This window comes from Eschscholzia californica, unplaced genomic scaffold, assembly GCF_041429995.1.
Source record: "Eschscholzia californica isolate CP2 unplaced genomic scaffold, dmEscCali1.0.p SCAF_3, whole genome shotgun sequence".
Classification (NCBI taxonomy): Eukaryota; Viridiplantae; Streptophyta; class Magnoliopsida; order Ranunculales; family Papaveraceae; genus Eschscholzia; species Eschscholzia californica.
The window spans coordinates 65,577,915-65,594,278 of NW_028238420.1; the positions used below are offsets into that span (position 1 = coordinate 65,577,915).

General features: G+C 35.3%; 2 protein-coding genes and 1 pseudogene across 3 annotated transcripts; 1 reads left to right on the forward strand and 2 right to left on the reverse strand.

The window, feature by feature from the left end:
* Positions 1 to 602: 602 nt before the first annotated feature.
* On the forward strand, positions 603 to 5,138 carry LOC147553477 (NAD(P)-binding Rossmann-fold superfamily protein). The gene is made up of 13 exons (XM_086666166.1): positions 603 to 844; positions 1,202 to 1,384; positions 2,025 to 2,153; positions 2,562 to 2,630; positions 2,891 to 3,043; positions 3,191 to 3,227; positions 3,338 to 3,420; positions 3,729 to 3,803; positions 3,999 to 4,073; positions 4,235 to 4,321; positions 4,433 to 4,548; positions 4,656 to 4,708; positions 4,806 to 5,138. Exons 1-13 carry the CDS (start codon positions 749 to 751, stop codon positions 4,943 to 4,945), a joined length of 1,296 nt encoding a protein of 431 aa, XP_086522292.1. The 5' UTR covers positions 603 to 748; the 3' UTR covers positions 4,946 to 5,138.
* Positions 5,139 to 5,581: 443 nt separating this feature from the next.
* Positions 5,582 to 8,171, reverse strand: LOC147553478 (Cytidine/deoxycytidylate deaminase family protein). Its single transcript, XM_086666167.1, has 8 exons — positions 7,859 to 8,171; positions 7,735 to 7,774; positions 7,089 to 7,147; positions 6,967 to 7,004; positions 6,791 to 6,854; positions 6,567 to 6,620; positions 5,979 to 6,077; positions 5,582 to 5,814 (listed from the first exon to the last, which is right to left on the reverse strand). The coding sequence occupies exons 1-8, from the start codon at positions 8,090 to 8,092 to the stop codon at positions 5,758 to 5,760; spliced, it is 645 nt and encodes a 214-aa protein (XP_086522293.1). The 5' UTR covers positions 8,093 to 8,171; the 3' UTR covers positions 5,582 to 5,757.
* Positions 8,172 to 10,820: 2,649 nt separating this feature from the next.
* LOC147553479 (arabinogalactan O-methyltransferase 2 pseudogene) lies at positions 10,821 to 12,226 on the reverse strand (annotated as a pseudogene). Its single transcript, XR_015238627.1, has 2 exons — positions 11,128 to 12,226; positions 10,821 to 10,971 (listed from the first exon to the last, which is right to left on the reverse strand). The product of XR_015238627.1 is annotated as an arabinogalactan O-methyltransferase 2 pseudogene (transcript).
* Between the last annotated feature and the right edge of the window lie 4,138 nt (positions 12,227 to 16,364).

The following is a 16,364-nucleotide window of genomic DNA, read 5'->3' on the forward strand; positions in this document are numbered from 1 at the left end:
AAGTGATATGATAAATTAGTGATGGTATTGTACGAATATTATGGGCTTTATTCGTTTGGGTTCAAGGTCACTGGGCTTTATATGGTAGCTAGGACACATTCACAGGGCATATCATATCTAATGTCTAATGTCCAAGTCTTTTTTTTTTGTGGTAAACCAATCTCACATAAGTGAGATTCGAGGTGTTGTTGATGTGCTTGTGCGGTCTTGGATCTCCTTTGCCCCGAAGTGATCTTGACTCCATGTCATCCAAACGCTAACTTAAAAGATGACGATTTTCCTCACAGTTATCAAGTGACCACCGCCTCTTCCACAACCGACTTGGGACAAACACCAGTAGGGTGCCCCTTTAAATGGAGTAGGGACCTTTTCTAGTGACGCCTCTTACAACACTGAGCCCCTAAATTATCACTAGTAGCAGAGGAGGTTGGTCTGCACGATCCTAAACGAAATTATAGGCACATAAATTGGGCCTGACATATTTATGAAACAGAGCCCATATTGATATTGGATTTGATGATGGGCTATGAATATTGTTTAAATGGGCTTACTCGTTCAGAAGCAAATAGAACTTTAGACGCACTTCTGTCACAGATACTGGCGGGCACTGGCTTACTTCCGCCAACAGATTTCAGGGTAGCGCTCTTAGTCTCTGTGTGCGCAAGCGCGTTAACGTCTAGAGAGAGAGAGAGAGAGAGAATCAATCTCATCGAAGAAAGAGAGAGTTGTAGAGAGAGAGAGAGAGAGAATGGCGATGGAGGTCGAATTGAAGGAAATGGTAGATGATCTTGAATCACTGAAACGAGTTATATCAGATCCAAATCATCATCAATTGATTCTCAAGGTACTTCTTATTACGATCATCGTTTTTCTCAATCTATCTACTTGTTTTTTTCCTTGATTTTTTCTGTAATTTAAGCCAATCATAATGTTTAGGAAACCTAGATCTGAAATTCACGATCTCATCCATCATTTACTTTCGAAACAGTTTTTTGTTCAGATGAAATGAGAATTGGAGTGATTAATTGGAAATTTAGATCATGTAGTTCGCAAATCACTATTTTAAATCTTATTTAATGAGAATTGGAGTGATTAAGCCAATATTTGTAGAATAATGCTGTGACTGTGATTTTGATTTGGATAAAATCAAACAAACTTTTGACTTCCTTGTGGTAATCTTTATTTGTTCATGGTTTTGTAGCTGCAAGAGCGTGTTGATCATGTTAGCAATCTTGCCAAATCTGCGAATGCTCGTCGTTCAAAAGTGAAGGATATGAGTGCGGAGGTGGTTGATAGCAACCCTTATAGTAGGCTAATGGCACTTCAGAGGATGGGTATTGTGGAAAACTACGAGAGGATACGAGAATTCTCTGTTGCCATTGTTGTGTGTATTCATCTCTCCTTTATTTTATTTCATTCCCTCTTTTAAATTGCATGTCATTTGATACTAAGTTGATTGTTTATCTAATGTGACAAACTTTTATGGAATGTTTAAGCGCCAATCATTAGTTGAGAGGGAGTGTTTTACCATCTAATTGTCGTTGGCGAGTCTAGAGAGAAACTATTTATTGTCGTTTCATGGATAAAGGGGAACTTTCAGTAAAATAAAGTCTTCATTTTACTCTTCTACAACTAGTGTTAACAAAAAGGGTGTTCCTGACAGTGTCCAAGACGTTCTAATAAGAGAGAACTCTACTAAATTCAGTTTATAGCCCACTTATATGTTTACAACTATTTTTTTGGATACTTGTTTTCTTGTTCATCCCTCGGCATTTTGATGTCCAGTTTAAAACGTGATAAAATTTTTGTACTTTGTTACTCTTCCTTGTCAATTGTCATAAGTTCAATTTTTCAGTAGGACTTTGCGTCCTTCAACTCTTAAACAATCTTTGTTTTCAACATTCAGGGAAGGATTCTTCCCTTATAATTTACTGTAAATGCATGAGCCTGAAAATTGTTATTAGTGTCAATGGATTATGTTCCATTGCCTAGATTCAATTTTTGAGACTCTTGTCATGTCACAGGGAATAGGTGGTGTAGGCAGTGTTGCGGCGGAGATGCTAACAAGGTGTGGGATCGGTCGTCTGTTGTTGTATGATTATGACACCGTTGAGTTAGCTAACATGAACAGGCTATTCTTTCGCCCAGAGCAGGTATTTTTTCCTCATTATGCTCATTTTCTTCTGTTTTCAGTTTCATCCATCTTAAATGGCCATTATGTATTTGTGACTGTTACTTAGTACTTTACCAGAATAGCAGTAGTTAGCTATAATCATCTTTTGGTACGATGAGAAATGACAAGAAGTAACACCTCTAAAGGATAAAAAGTGCGACAAAGCTCCCATCCTTGTTTGTCCTATAGACGGGTGCTTTGGCTACTTTTTGTCCCTTAATGGGGTTGCTCAAAGCAATATTTTAGCTCCCTCGCTTCTTATCATTCCTTGCCGCGTGATGTAAGGATGAAATTTATTTTCCTGACTGTAAGAGGGGATATAAGGTGACTCGAAAAATATTTTAAGAGGATTCAGTTATATCTGTTTTCTCTCTTGTTCACTTTGTAGGTCGGCATGACTAAGACAGATGCAGCTGTTCAGACCCTTTCAGATATTAATCCAGATGTCGTGCTTGAGGTGAGTAATGGGGACTCAACTCATAGCAGGTGTTAGGTTTTAACGACTTTATCTTTTTCTCTGCTATACTTTGTTCAATCTGTATGTATATATAAATATGTTCTTTCCTTCTCATTTCTTGTTGTAGTATATTGTCTTGATAATAAACGATCTTTTCGCAATTGGATTCTTGTTTAGACTAACACTTTTTCTCTACCAGTTTAAAACTTATTTTACCCTAAAGAACTTGTCTGTTATGTTTTTGTTTGTTTTGCATGTAGAGCTACACATTGAACATCACGACAATGAAAGGTTTTGAAACTTTCATGGAGAGCTTGAAGAATCAAAAGTATGGCACAAGTAAAAATGGTAGTGGAGTCGATCTCGTGTTAAGCTGTGTTGATAATTACGAAGCAAGAATGGTTGTTAACCAGGTAATTATTATCTTATACCATTGAGACAACATGCAACTTTTTTCATTTTAAATTTTTAGACACCAAGTCTAAGGATAACTATCGAATAATCTTTTTTTCCCGCTTTTACAAATGGTCTTCATTTCTAATGTGGTGGTGGTTATCCAGGCCTGCAATGAGCTGAACCAGACATGGATGGAGTCTGGTAAGGGATCTGCTTCATTTGTCGGTCATTTTCAGGAAGCATATCTATCTTCGTTTACTTATTATGTTAAGCAACTACATGGTATTTATACGAATTGATTTCTGTTGTAGGGGTATCTGAAGATGCTGTTTCTGGTCACATCCAATTGCTTATTCCCGGAGAAACTGCTTGTTTTGCTTGTGCTCCTCCTCTGGTAAGCTCACTTAAGTATTCAATCCTACGTAAATCCACAGAGACCTATAATTTTGTATGTATGTTAATATGTCCTTATTTCCCTTCGTCAGTGAGCTAAGTATATAACTTTCATGATTTTCGCTTCTTCTCTTAATTTTTGGTAGTTGAAACCAAAAACAACAGTAGCAAGTAAGGGCTATGTTTCGGTGCTAACGTAAAGATTAATGGATATTTTGAAAATTAATGGGTTTAGGGTTTAGTTCCATCTCTTTGTTTCACTTGGTGAGCCTGAAGTCTGGAGATGAATATCTTTTGAACTTTTCATAGGTTGTGGCATCTGGAGTGGATGAACGAACGTTAAAACGTGAAGGTGTTTGTGCTGCATCTTTACCAACCACAATGGTAAGGATTAAAGAACTTATTTTCAGTTTCCATTCTGATCTTTACTAGATGAGAGGGTCGTTTCTTAATTCTTATTTGTTCACAGTTTCTTTTCAAAATGTTCATTACTTTAAGTTCTAGTTTCTAACTCGTTATCTCGTGTATATTCATGAATAGTTCATTTATTCTCATCTGTAACTACTGTCTTGTGTTTAGGGTGTTGTTGCTGGTCTACTAGTTCAAAACACACTAAAATACTTGCTAAACTTCGGAGAAGTCTCCCATTACTTAGTAAGTACGCGATGTTTTCGACATTTTGAGATCTCTTTGATATAAAGCTACCGAATTAGAGATAGTAACAAATTTTACCTACTCAACTTGGAATATTAGCAAGGAAGCATTACAATCTCGTGTTACTTCTGATTTTGGATTCTTGTCATCTTTGAATTCAGGGATATAACTCTCTAAAGGACTTCTTCCCAACAATGGCAATGAAGCCAAATCCTCAGTGTTCAAACTCAGCTTGTCTGGAGCGGCAGGTAATGCATCTTCGATCCCTTAGTAGGGTTTGCATATCATTTCACAAAACACGACTCGTTTGATGATGTTCATTTTCTCATAGCTAAATGGCAAATGCATTTTTTATGCAGAAAGAATACAATCTCAGGAAGCCAGAAAGAGATGCTCAAGCGAAGGCGAAAATGGAGGCTGAAGCATCGTTGGTAGTAGAATGCCCCGTTCATACTGATAATGAATGGAACATAAGGTAAACTGTCTTCTTTATATGTGTGTGTGTGTGTGTGTGTGTGTGTGTGTGTGTGTGTGTGTGTACTTTCAAATTTATCGATTTTCTTTAATGCGTTTGTTTTTCAGTGTTGTTGATGATGACATTATAACAGAAACAACAGATGCTCAAACCAATTCAGGTGTTCTTTCTCATTCTTTAGCCGACTATATTTCTGTGATTGATTTCCTCATCGTATTGAAGTTCTAATAAACGAGTTCTTGATTATGTGTTTTCAGATATTCTACCAACAGGACTTGTTCGCGAGCTTCCAACTGCCGATATATTTCAAAATCCACCAGCTCCTGAAGAGACAAGCAACCCAATTGATGACCTTGAGGAACTTCGTCGACAACTTGAAGCCCTTAATGCAGATTAACCATCCACACCTATTGGTTTTGGTTTTTCACATCTTAAACTATTCTCTTCTTCTTTATTGTACTTTTTCCTATACCTAAAGAAAATCACAGAATTATGTAGGGTTTTCAAAGGTTTCACTAGGTAACTAGAAACAAACCCCTTTGAGAGATATACAAAACAAAACAGGAATCTAACTCAGTTTGATTGAAAAACTTTCCTAAGTATTTGTCGGCTCTTTCTCTAAACATGCAAAATAGTTTGATCCAAAGAGGTATTCATAGGAGCTAATAAAGTTGGATTTGAGAAACTTAGTAGACTCTCTCGGTAAACATATATACTAAGGCTTCTACCGCGTTGTAGATTCCTTTTGGCTAAACGACTTAGGATAAGTATAAAGATAGAGATAAACCTGCAATTTAAAAAGAAACTTAACTGCATTAAATTTTTTAATTTTTTTGGGAGTATTGAATTTGGGATATATTTTGAGAAAATTTTGGAGATTGTGTGTGGAGAAAGAGAGGAAAACATGGGTGGTTTTTTTAGGGAGATCGTAACCGATTTTGATATAATGAAAAAATTATAATTATTGACACTAAACTTCTGTTTTGAACTTCACAAGAGGATTCTATACAGCCGTTACAAGTAATCTTCATCAACCCATAACTTTTAAATCCAGTTCTTTTATAGGGCAAAAGTGTATAACCCATCAACTCACAAAGGGTTTATGTCTAGAGAATTGATACAACAATTGGTAAACCTTTTATTTTGAATGTATATCTAATGAATAACAGAAGATCCTTCGAGGTGGGTAGGCACAAAAAAAAGAACATTCTATGGCTCCTCAAACTTCAGTAAAATTTGGCTCATCTCTGGTTGATGTCTCCTGACCTGGAATCAGAACAAGGGTCAAACCCTAGGTTGGGATGAATCATACGCCGAAAAATGTCAAAGCCAAATAAAGTATTTTTTTTCCTAGCTAAGATGATACAAAATAACTTTCAACAAAAAAAAAAGATGATACAAAATAAAGCAGAGGTGAGACGACTCTTTACCTTAACGCCAGCCATCTTTAACAGTTTCTGAGAAGCGATATAAACTGTATCGTTACTGAATGTCTTCTCCACAAAATATATCACTTCCGAAACACCAGACTGCAAGGGAAATTAGATCGTTTCCATGTTTAATAGAATGGGTAGGACTGAATGTTAATGTTTTGACAGTTAAGTTCAGCATTTAGAATCAGTAAAATTTAGGGTTGATTACTGTTCGGCTCCATTATATGACCAACTCGTCTGTTTAACCCCCACAGTTTGACCAGTAAAGTGTTTGGTCCTCTAACCAACGGTTCTGTCGGAAATACATTGAATTATCTTCTCAGAGTAACTCATTTTTACCTACTTCGCTGAAGCATTATTTATCTTACAGTTTCAAATCGTTCGTGAACACGACTAATAAAAGGGAGGTCTTTTACCATGGCTCGCTACAAAAAAAGCTACTGCGTTGAACAACTATTGACATTCTCACTGCCTTGCCTATGTGAATGGAACTTATTACAAAAGACAAAGGCATAACCACAAGAGCCATTTATCAACTTTTAGCTCAAAATGAGGAGAAAATTTTGAGAGTAAAAAAAGAATCACCTGGATTATGATTTTCGCACACTCGTTACAAGGGTACATTGTCACGTAAAGCTTCTGCGGAAATTACCAAGAATAAACATTAGTAACAAAATAGAAACTAAGCTCATAAGTTATTACCATTTCCCGGTATACATTCTCATTTTCATATAAATATATGGTGTGAAAATGGCTTAGAAAAACTGTGCCCTAGTTTGTAGAACCCTCAAGAAGGATCGGAAGCTTACTTGCCCAGCAGCGGATGCATGGTTTGTGTTCAAAATAGCATTAACTTCAGCATGACAGACATAACTACAACCATGGAAAGAGTGAACAGGATAAATTAATTGTCACTACAAATCGAACAAATCAGATATCAAAATGCAACTCAGAATCAAGAAGTTAGGTTCGGAGCCTGACTCACGGGTATTTTGTTTCCAGAGCATTTCCAGTCTCGGATTTCTGAATATAAGACAACGGAAAATTTCGATAAACTTTTTCCACGTGAAAGCTATAAAACACATTTCACTAACAAAATAAACCAACCTTCGCCCAGGGAAGCTTGTCATCTGAACAACCTCTTGGAAACCCATTGTAGCCGATGCCTGACTAAATGAAGACTAATCTTAGAATGAAATACTAGATAATTAACAAGAAATGATCTAAATTTGAGAATTCTAGAAATCTCAATAAACTTGTGAAGTAGTATCAATTACATATGCAAATCTTATACCCAAAAAAAAGAGAAAGAAAGGAAAATCAACATTATCAATAACAATCCAACAATTTCTCGTCTATGCTTGTCATCAAGTTTTAAATGATAATATAGACTGGGTGTTATGATAGTCCCACATTGCTTTTGGAGAGCATCCGGACGAGCCTGGGCTATATAGGTGTTTACTCATACTTAATAAGTGTAGAGGCTTTTTGGGTAGACTTGCAAAGCCTTCATCAGGAACAAAACCATGTATGCAGGTTTCGCTTGCGCCAGGGTGTCAAAAACGGGGACAATATCGGTAACTGCTAAGTACGTTACACTACCTACAATAAACTTTGAGTAATAAGCCCTAATCCCCAAAACTAGTATAACAAATACCTATTGAATCAAACACACATGAAGATGAATCATCTATTCAAATTGTTATTCAGCGAAAACCCTAGTTCATATATATGAGATAGTAAATGTTCTTACCAAGTATTATCCCATCTTGGCTGACCAAACATGCACCAACCTAACAAACCCCAGATTTGATTCTTGTTAAAAAATACAGAAAACCCCACAGATTAATGAATTTGAAATTTGATTATTCTTTTACCTGCCTGTTTGGATCTTTGGATCTCTCAGCTGATAAGAAAGCAAGTGCCATGAAATAATCATCCCAAGAAAGATAACCTTTTCGTTTTGAAGGATCAAAAGGGTTTTGTGGGGAGGATTTTCTATTGATGGGGAAACACTTTTTAGGGTTTCCAAAGAAACGAATAGCGATTGCTGAAGCTAAAGCTCCGAAAATGGTAGCAGTTGAGAGAAGAGTGAAATCTCTTGAATTCATTGGGAAATTGATGAAGACGACGAGAAAGGGAATCCCTAGGAACAAATATTTATGATTGAAATCGTCATTATTTTCCCGCCCAACACTAAGGGCAAGTCCAATGTGGGGCTCGGGCTCCCAATTTTGGGAGCCCCTGAATTTTGGGAGTACCGGGCTTTCCTCAATTCCAACGTCGGGCTCCCAACCGGGGCTCCCAAATCAATATATTATACGTGTGCGAAGTATGTGTGCGAAATTTTGATTTTAAATTTCGACTATAAATTATTAGATTTCGACTATGAATTAAAATGTGATATTATTCGAGAGAGATAATTTCAAAAAGATAAACACAAAAAAAAACAAAAAAAATAAAAATTAGAGAAAAATACTTAAAAAAGTAGTATTTAAAATAATAAGAATATTAAAAAAAAATTAATTTAAAAAAAAAATTAAAAAAATAATAAAATAAGGTGGGGTGGATCCCCTTTTTAGGGGATCTACCCCAAATATGGCCGTTAGAGCTCCCAACGGCCATATTTTGGGGGCTGGGAGCCCAGCCCCGGAGCTCCCGGGTTGGAGGCCAAGGGCTGGGGGCTGTCAAATTGGGAGCCCCAGCCCCCACCACATTGGAGTTGCTCTAATTAGGGCTATCTTGAAACATTTAATTAGAAGGTAACTATAAAAATCTTAATGACATAAATTCTTTTCTTTTTCTTTTGTTTGAAATATGGCTTCTTTTTTTCGTAAATTCAAATATGGCCCCCTATTTTCAGACAAATGTCATAACTACCCCTTTTATTAATGTATTTTCAAAGTAAAATAAAAAACAAAACCTAAATTCCACCTCACTTCCTTCTCCACCACTCATCTCTCTCCACGTCACCTCTCTCTCTCCAACTCATCTCTCTCTCTAACTCACCTCTCTCTCTCTCTCTCTCTCTCTCCAAGTCACTCCTCTCATCTCTCTCTAACTCACCTCTCTCTTTCTCTCTCTCTCTCTCCAAGTCACTCCTTCTCCGACGAAGGTCGCCGGCCAGAAAATTTCCGGCCAGCGACCTTCGTCGGAGAAGAAGGAGTGACTTGAGAGAGGTGAGTTAGAGAGAGATGAGTTGGAGAGAGAGAGAGAGAGGTGAGTTGGAGAGAGAGGTGAGATGGAGAGAGAGAGAGAGATGATGTGGAGAGATATATGTGTAGGGGAGTAGGAAGTGAGGTGGAATTCAAGTTGTTTTTTTTTATGTTGAAAAAATATTAATAAGAAGGGTAATTAGGACATTTACCTCAAAATAGGGGCCATATTTAAATTTACGAAAAAAAGGGAGGCATAAAGGAAGTTGGTCACAAAGTAGGGGGCCATATAGAAATTAACTCTAGAAATAATGTTTTTTCCTACTTTTAACCAGTCAAAAGTCAATTTTGTCACGATGATAATTATGATATTTCTATGTAAAATATTTATGTCTTTTACATGTAAAGAAATCTTTTTTCGTATTTGATATTTTCATGAATAATTAAGGTCGTCGTTTTGGAAAAACAATAAATTTTCGGAGTACAAATTTTAAAGAGAAATTATAGATTTTGTCAAATTTTAAAGAGAAAATGTGGATTTATAGACATGAAAAGAAGTGTGATACTAAAATCTATTTTAACTTTTGATTTGTTTTTGTTATTTTTCGTCTCTTATGAGAGTTTTTCTAAAAGACCCACCCAAAATTACCGACCGCTATTTTAAGACTTAAAATTTGATGCACTTCTTCACTTTGATAACGAGAATTTCGTGATATACTTCTCAAGAATGGGAGAAAGTGTTTTAGAAACAGAGAGACGAATTCGCTTGGGACAGTGGTAGGTATTGAGATGCTAAGGGCTGATGAACTTTGAAAAACTAATTTTTCACAGTTTGGTTTGGCGCTTTTGAGTGTGAAAATTGAATTTTGTGAAAAACAAAATTGTGAACAATATCAAATACTTTTTGCCATCTTTTAGATGGAAGAACACTTCTTAATATTGATTTCTTATGTAAGATTTGGTAGTGTAGTGAAGATTTATGGGCACCAAAGGAAGTATGATAATCAATGTATTCTAATGTTATGTTTCTTTTTCGTTATTTCTTATCTCTAAGACTTCGTGTTTATGAACATGTGTTTGTTCGTCCTATCAGTCACTTAATAGAAAAGCCAAGTTATAACCGAATGCCCTGACTCTTCACTACTACCCTCAAACCAAAACTCTCTTCGTCTTAGACTAAAGAAAAATAATTCGACCAAGATCCTAAAACCCTTGAAGGTTTTAGACCCTCGATCTAGGGTCACAAAACCCTGGATCGAGGGTTTCATGCATAGACGATCACGGAAATGTCATGGTCGACCGACCATATGAATCTGAATTCTAGAGTTACTTCTATTTGTCTTGGACATTAAATTCAGAACCAATTGACAATGAAGGGAAATATCCAAGTCGATCATGCAACTTCCCTTCGTCCATGTGAGTACTAATCTCACTAATTCTCAACACTCGCATATCTATCACGAGTAACTAAAGGTGTCGCATGTAGAACGGCTGAAATAACTCATGTAAATCGACAAGGATTTGCGAATTTGGGCAAAGGTAAAAACTTGTCTCTTCCAAACTCCCAATTTGCTCTGTATCCTCCTATATAAACTTGTCTCTTCATCATATATTCAAGATTTGCAAATTTGGGCAAAGGTAAAAACGCTCATATAAATGAGCAATAAACTTACACAATATAATATAAAATAACTAGAACTCGAATATATTGAATCATTGATCATGGAATTACTAACAAATCTTGAATAGGAGTCATAGAATCAATACAAAAATCTTCCAAACTCTCCTTCAACTCATCATCTAATATAGTAGATAATAATAAGGTTTTCCTCTCTCTATGGGGATATATATATATATGGGAGATGCTAGGGAGCCCAAATTTTTTGGGCATTTTAATGCCCAGCTGATGTGGAATCACTAAAAGACAAGGTTTTTTCAAAGTTTGACTACGGTGGGGACCGCTTTTATTTCTAAATGAGGAAATATGTCACCCTCTAAGTACCAATTTCTAAGTCACTCTATCATTTCCCTATATATATAGATACCTCATATACCAAAAAGGTAGAAAGAACCAGAACCAAAAAGACTAACCTTAACCAGTAAGTGGTTCCAATTTAGCAGAAACTAGTTCCACCACCACCTTCACCATTGACAAGAGATGGGATTTCAAAATGCCACAATCTACCCACCCCTTTTACCAAATACTTTTTACACAAAAACTCCATAGCAAACATTTTCTCAACTTTCCGATCCACATCATGTAAAAAAACATGAGTCACACCCGATCCTTTCCGATTCCTTGCCATCACCGCCACTGAATAAATCGCCGCCATCCGACCCGGTGCTTCTGCAAAATACCCTCTCGGTGCATCAATCATTATCAAATCCCATTCCTTCTCAAATACCTCTTCCGGCAGTTCCGGTAATGCTAACTTACACTTTGTGTTTCCTTTAAGATAAGCTTTTTCCGGCAGACAATTCGGCTCCGATTTGTAAGATTTCATTAATTCATCAGCTTCTGAGAGATGGGTATGGTAATTCACTGTCTTAGCTTTGAGATTAGGTGCATTTTTCAAAACAATTTCAACCCATTTTGGATCTTCTTCAAGAAATAATGTATTTCCTTTCGGATTAAAAGATGACCACATTAATGAATCGTGACCCAATCCGAATACTAAGAAATTACAGGGTGATTTTGATTTAAGAACATCGAATGAGATTTGAATTTCAGAAAGAGATTGTTGTGGGACAATGGTTGACGTTGCATAATGAAGAATTGCTTGTAATTGGGTTGGTGTTGGATTTGAATCGACGACGAATCTTGAGTAAATTAAAGATGGGGATTGATTAAAACTTGTCATGAGAATACAACCGGCGATTAAACCAGCAAATCCGACGATTATGAATCGGAGTTTATCAGGAAGGAGAACTTGACGGTACTTCATTTCTTTCTCTGATCTCTTTTTCTGAATTGGGTTTTTTTTTTGGGGGGTTGAGCGTTTTGTTTATTATCCTTTGATTTTAATGGTGGGGGTTAGATTTTTTTTTTTTTTTTTTTAATAGATGAGGATAGGAGGGGAAAGGAAGAAGGAGATGGATGAGATGGGAGAAGTTAGAGAGAGAAAGTGATTAGTAAATAATAAATGAATGAGAGGAAGAAGAAGAAGAAGTAAGTATTAGATTAGATTTTGTGGTTGACAAATCTAACCTTGTGGAATAATTGTTTTATGGTTAGATTGAATACTACTACTAATATTTTGACACGTGTAATTAAGTATTTTCCTTTTAAGAAGATGCAAAGTACTTTCAACCCATGTGTCCTTTAAATAGTGGTACCTCACTTAAATACCTTTCCTATTAGGTTTTTCTACTCTATATGTAGTTTTTTTTAGGGTTAAATCTATTTTGGCCCCCTGAAGATGACCAACTCACCAAAATGGCTCTTTACAGATGACCCACTTATATTTTGACCTTTTTTTTCATCTTTTTTCTCGTCAGACGTTAGTGAGCTGGTTTTTCTTACCAAAAAGGCCCCTTCCCTTATTTTCCTTGTCTGTCAAATTAATAAACTTTTTTCAATTTTCAAAGAAGAAACTCAGTTACTTATTCAGTGATTCCAAAAAAGTTTGATATCCCCATTAAATTACAAAGTTCAAGCTTTCTGATCACCAACTACGATGAACATGTTCATTACCAACAGTTGATTTTGAGTTTCTCACTCAAATCATCACAAAAATCTTCACTTTGATATGCTAAATTAAGAAGAAGACATTAAATTAAACTCCATGTCTATGAGGTACGATCGTATTTGTATCACTGCTTAGAGCTTCATTCTCCAACTGATTTTGGGGTTCAAACCTGATACGGATTTCAATCACGAATTGTCTCATCAAGCAAATTAAACCTATGTTATCTTCACCGAATTCATCTAGAAATTCATTAGGCTAAAATGGGTTAGACGTCTCTCTATAACGCTAGATTCTACCCCCAATACGAAGACCAATACTCTAGTTGTGGGGGAAATGGCATTGTCTTCTTGTACTCATAAGATAGAAAGAAGAATAGCGGGGAAATATCATTTGAAGAATAAAAAATTATTTTCTCAAATGGCTCTGGAGTAGTTAAGGAAAAAAAAAAATCATGGATGACAAAATTAGTTGGATTCAAGAAAAGGGAGGATATGTAAGATGTGGAGGATTGATGAACATTAAAAATGAGTTGGTGGAAAGCAATTTAGAGCAGTAGAAGATAAAAGGAAATTTTGAAAATTGAAAGAGATTAATTGATTGGCAAGTTATAATGAACATTGGGACTCCAAACTTTGTAGTTATAAGGAAAATAGGGGCAGGGGCATTTTTTACACGAAAGGCCAGCTCAGTGACGCCTGACGAGTAAACAGACGGAAAAACAAAAAAGGAGACTAAATGGAAGTTGGTCATCGTTAAGGGGTCATTTTGATGGGTCGGTCATCTTTAGGAGGCCAAAATAGAATTAACCCTTTTCTTGAAGATGAATACTCAATTTTGAATGGGTGAAATCAACCAAGAAAGATTAATACTCATTTTGGGTGTGTTAAAAGAGTTTTTCTGTCGTCTACCACTCTTTGGTGCAGCGGTTGGACACCCCTCTTAAGCCCATGAGGTCGCGGGATCGAGTTTCGGTGGAAGTAGTTGGCCGTCAAGATTTATACCATGTAATTTAGACAATATATAGTAAATAATATAATAAATTTGTCGGGATTTAGATCGATTTCATGTTTTCGGGCTTTAGGCCTTTTTCACGTTGTCGGATTTTAGGCCTCTTTCATTATGGTTTAAATTAGGCAGTCATCGTACTTATCACATCTTTATGGTGTATCAATCCCTTGTAACGACTAACGTATATCGTAGTCAATTTCTAGTAATAAAAAAAAGTGTTTTTCTATAACTGTCCTATAACACAGGATTAGACACCAAAAAAGAATTAGTCTAAATCAGGATATATGAATTGGGATAAGTAGTGACAAAAATTGAAATTTACTTTCTCCCAATTAAAAGTATAAAAAGTTTGTGACTTATAAGTTACCCTATGTCCTTAGGACACATGGCAGAAAGACCTTCAATATTTAACATAGTTCACGATTATGGGATTCGAATGATCAGTGTTTGATTATTCTTTTAACGAACAATGTAATTATCTATATAACACATTAATAACTTTTGTATTCAGTATTCTTTTACAAAATCAATTGAAATTATTTTCATGTTAATTTTATATTACGTGTAAATGTCATTTGGTGTTAAAAGAACATATACGTTTAAAAGAACATAAATTGAGGTAAATTGACAAAATTTCCTACCAATTGATAATGGTCAAAATATCATATAGTTTCAATTTTTTTTTTGTTGTAAGATATAATATCAAATTAGTATCTTGAAAAAAAAAAATCTTAAGAAAGTAGGTTCAAATTTGAATTTAGAACAAGTAGGGCCAACACCACATGAAGTGAAGATAGTGATTATATACTGGGACATGACCTTTTGGTTAAGGGTACTCTTGAAACGGGTCTTCGTTGGGTTATGTTTCGGTACAATTGAGGTGTAACCCTTATATTAAGCCTATTAAGTGAAGTGGCTAATTCTGTAAATAGTTCTACCAACAAGGGTATCTTGGTACTTGACAATGATTGATTGACAGCATACGTCAACATTATCGTCAGATGTCGCAATAAATAATCTGAGTAACAAATATCTAACGGTCAAGACGATCGAATGTCTTTTTTACCCAACTTTGGTGAGGGTCTATAAAAAAGAGAAAAATATTACATAATATCTGATCCAACGGGTATATATTTTTTGGAAATTCATATTTCTTGTCTCCACTTTAGATTCATAATATCTTCAACATTTGTCAACAGTTGGTAGCCCAAGTGGTTCCAAGGTATTGACATAAACTCAAAAAAATCTTGGAGGTCCAAGAAGGTGAAATCTTTGATTATTTGAATTGAGATTATTAGGATATAAATGATGTAGTTGGGCTTTAGGCCTTAGTTGGGCCATAGGCCTGGTCTTGTAAGAGTTTGAATGCGCGGTTATCGAGCTTACTACATTTTTATATATAAATGCTAAATGTAATGACTATCGGTGTCCGTAATCAATTTCCAAAAAAAAAAAAAAATATCTTCAATATTTGTCTAATGTAATACGTAATATGTTCTCACACACTTATATATATATATATATATATGTGTGTGTGTGTGTGTGTTGGATCTTGCTAACAAACCTATATAAATAAATTGGCAAAATTTATGTTTTATTGTTTATATCTTTATATTTTAAAGGCTAACATTAAAATTGAAAATCAAACAGATAATTAAAAGTGAAGGAGTGGAATGAAAAATCGTCACATCATGGATTCCTCACACATAATTTTTTCTAAAAAAAAAAACTTTAAAATTGTATATATATATATATATATATATATATATATATATATATATATATTTGTTATTTAGCATTGCCTATTTCTTCTTTTTGTTCATTCATTGGGGAATTTTAGGTGACATGTTTGAATATTGAGTAAAATGATGATTTAATATCATTGATGTTTGTTTTGTGGAAATCTATTATTTGGTTGAGGTGAGAAGGTGAGAGAGGCTTGACCAACTCATTTTGACTAGTGGTTGAAATCTTGACTTTTTTGTTTTGAATATTTTTTTTTGATGACCAATCATAAATACTTACTCCTAGTACAATAGACTCACTTACCCTGTCAAATTGTCAATATTGGATTTCTTTTTCATATGCCAATCATAGTCTTGTAGATAGACTTCAACCAACCAATGGTGCAATTATATTGTCATTATCTAGAATCACAAAATCAACCCTCAACCAATGGTGCCACTCTCTTATTTTTTACACCCCATGACTTCCTTAAAAGAAAGTGAAAATACTAAAAATAAAGATGAAAATAGAGAGATTGTGAAGGGTCCAAAAAGCCTTCACATCTCTTTCTTTCATTTTCATTTTCTCATACATAATCATCCTTTTTTGTTAGGTTACTGCCTAGGGCAGAAGAAGACCATAATGAGCATATGTTAGAGGAAACATGAATGTGGACATTAAAGAGAGAGACAGACAGACAGAGCTGAGTGGTGATCCTCATTTATTCAGACCATTTATTTCTTGAAAGTTTGACAATTCATCCAATAGACAATAGTCCTCTTCTCGTGCTGCTACATCGATCATTT

What these genes read in the sequence shown, in the direction of transcription:
- LOC147553477 (XM_086666166.1), top strand. Translation starts at nt 749, where the DNA reads ATGGCGATGGAGGTCGAATTGAAGGAAATGGTAGATGATCTTGAATCA. An exon ending in TATTCTTTCGCCCAGAGCAG is followed by an intron (nt 2,154 to 2,561) that starts GTATTTTTTCCT and finishes TTCACTTTGTAG; the next exon opens with GTCGGCATGACTAAGACAGA. An exon ending in TTGCTTGTGCTCCTCCTCTG is followed by an intron (nt 3,421 to 3,728) that starts GTAAGCTCACTT and finishes AACTTTTCATAG; the next exon opens with GTTGTGGCATCTGGAGTGGA.
- LOC147553478 (XM_086666167.1), bottom strand. Translation starts at nt 8,092, where the DNA reads ATGAATTCAAGAGATTTCACTCTTCTCTCAACTGCTACCATTTTCGGA. An exon ending in CCAAAGATCCAAACAGGCAG is followed by an intron (nt 7,775 to 7,858) that starts GTAAAAGAATAA and finishes GGGGTTTGTTAG; the next exon opens with GTTGGTGCATGTTTGGTCAG. An exon ending in GCTCTGGAAACAAAATACCC is followed by an intron (nt 6,855 to 6,966) that starts GTGAGTCAGGCT and finishes CCATGGTTGTAG; the next exon opens with TTATGTCTGTCATGCTGAAG.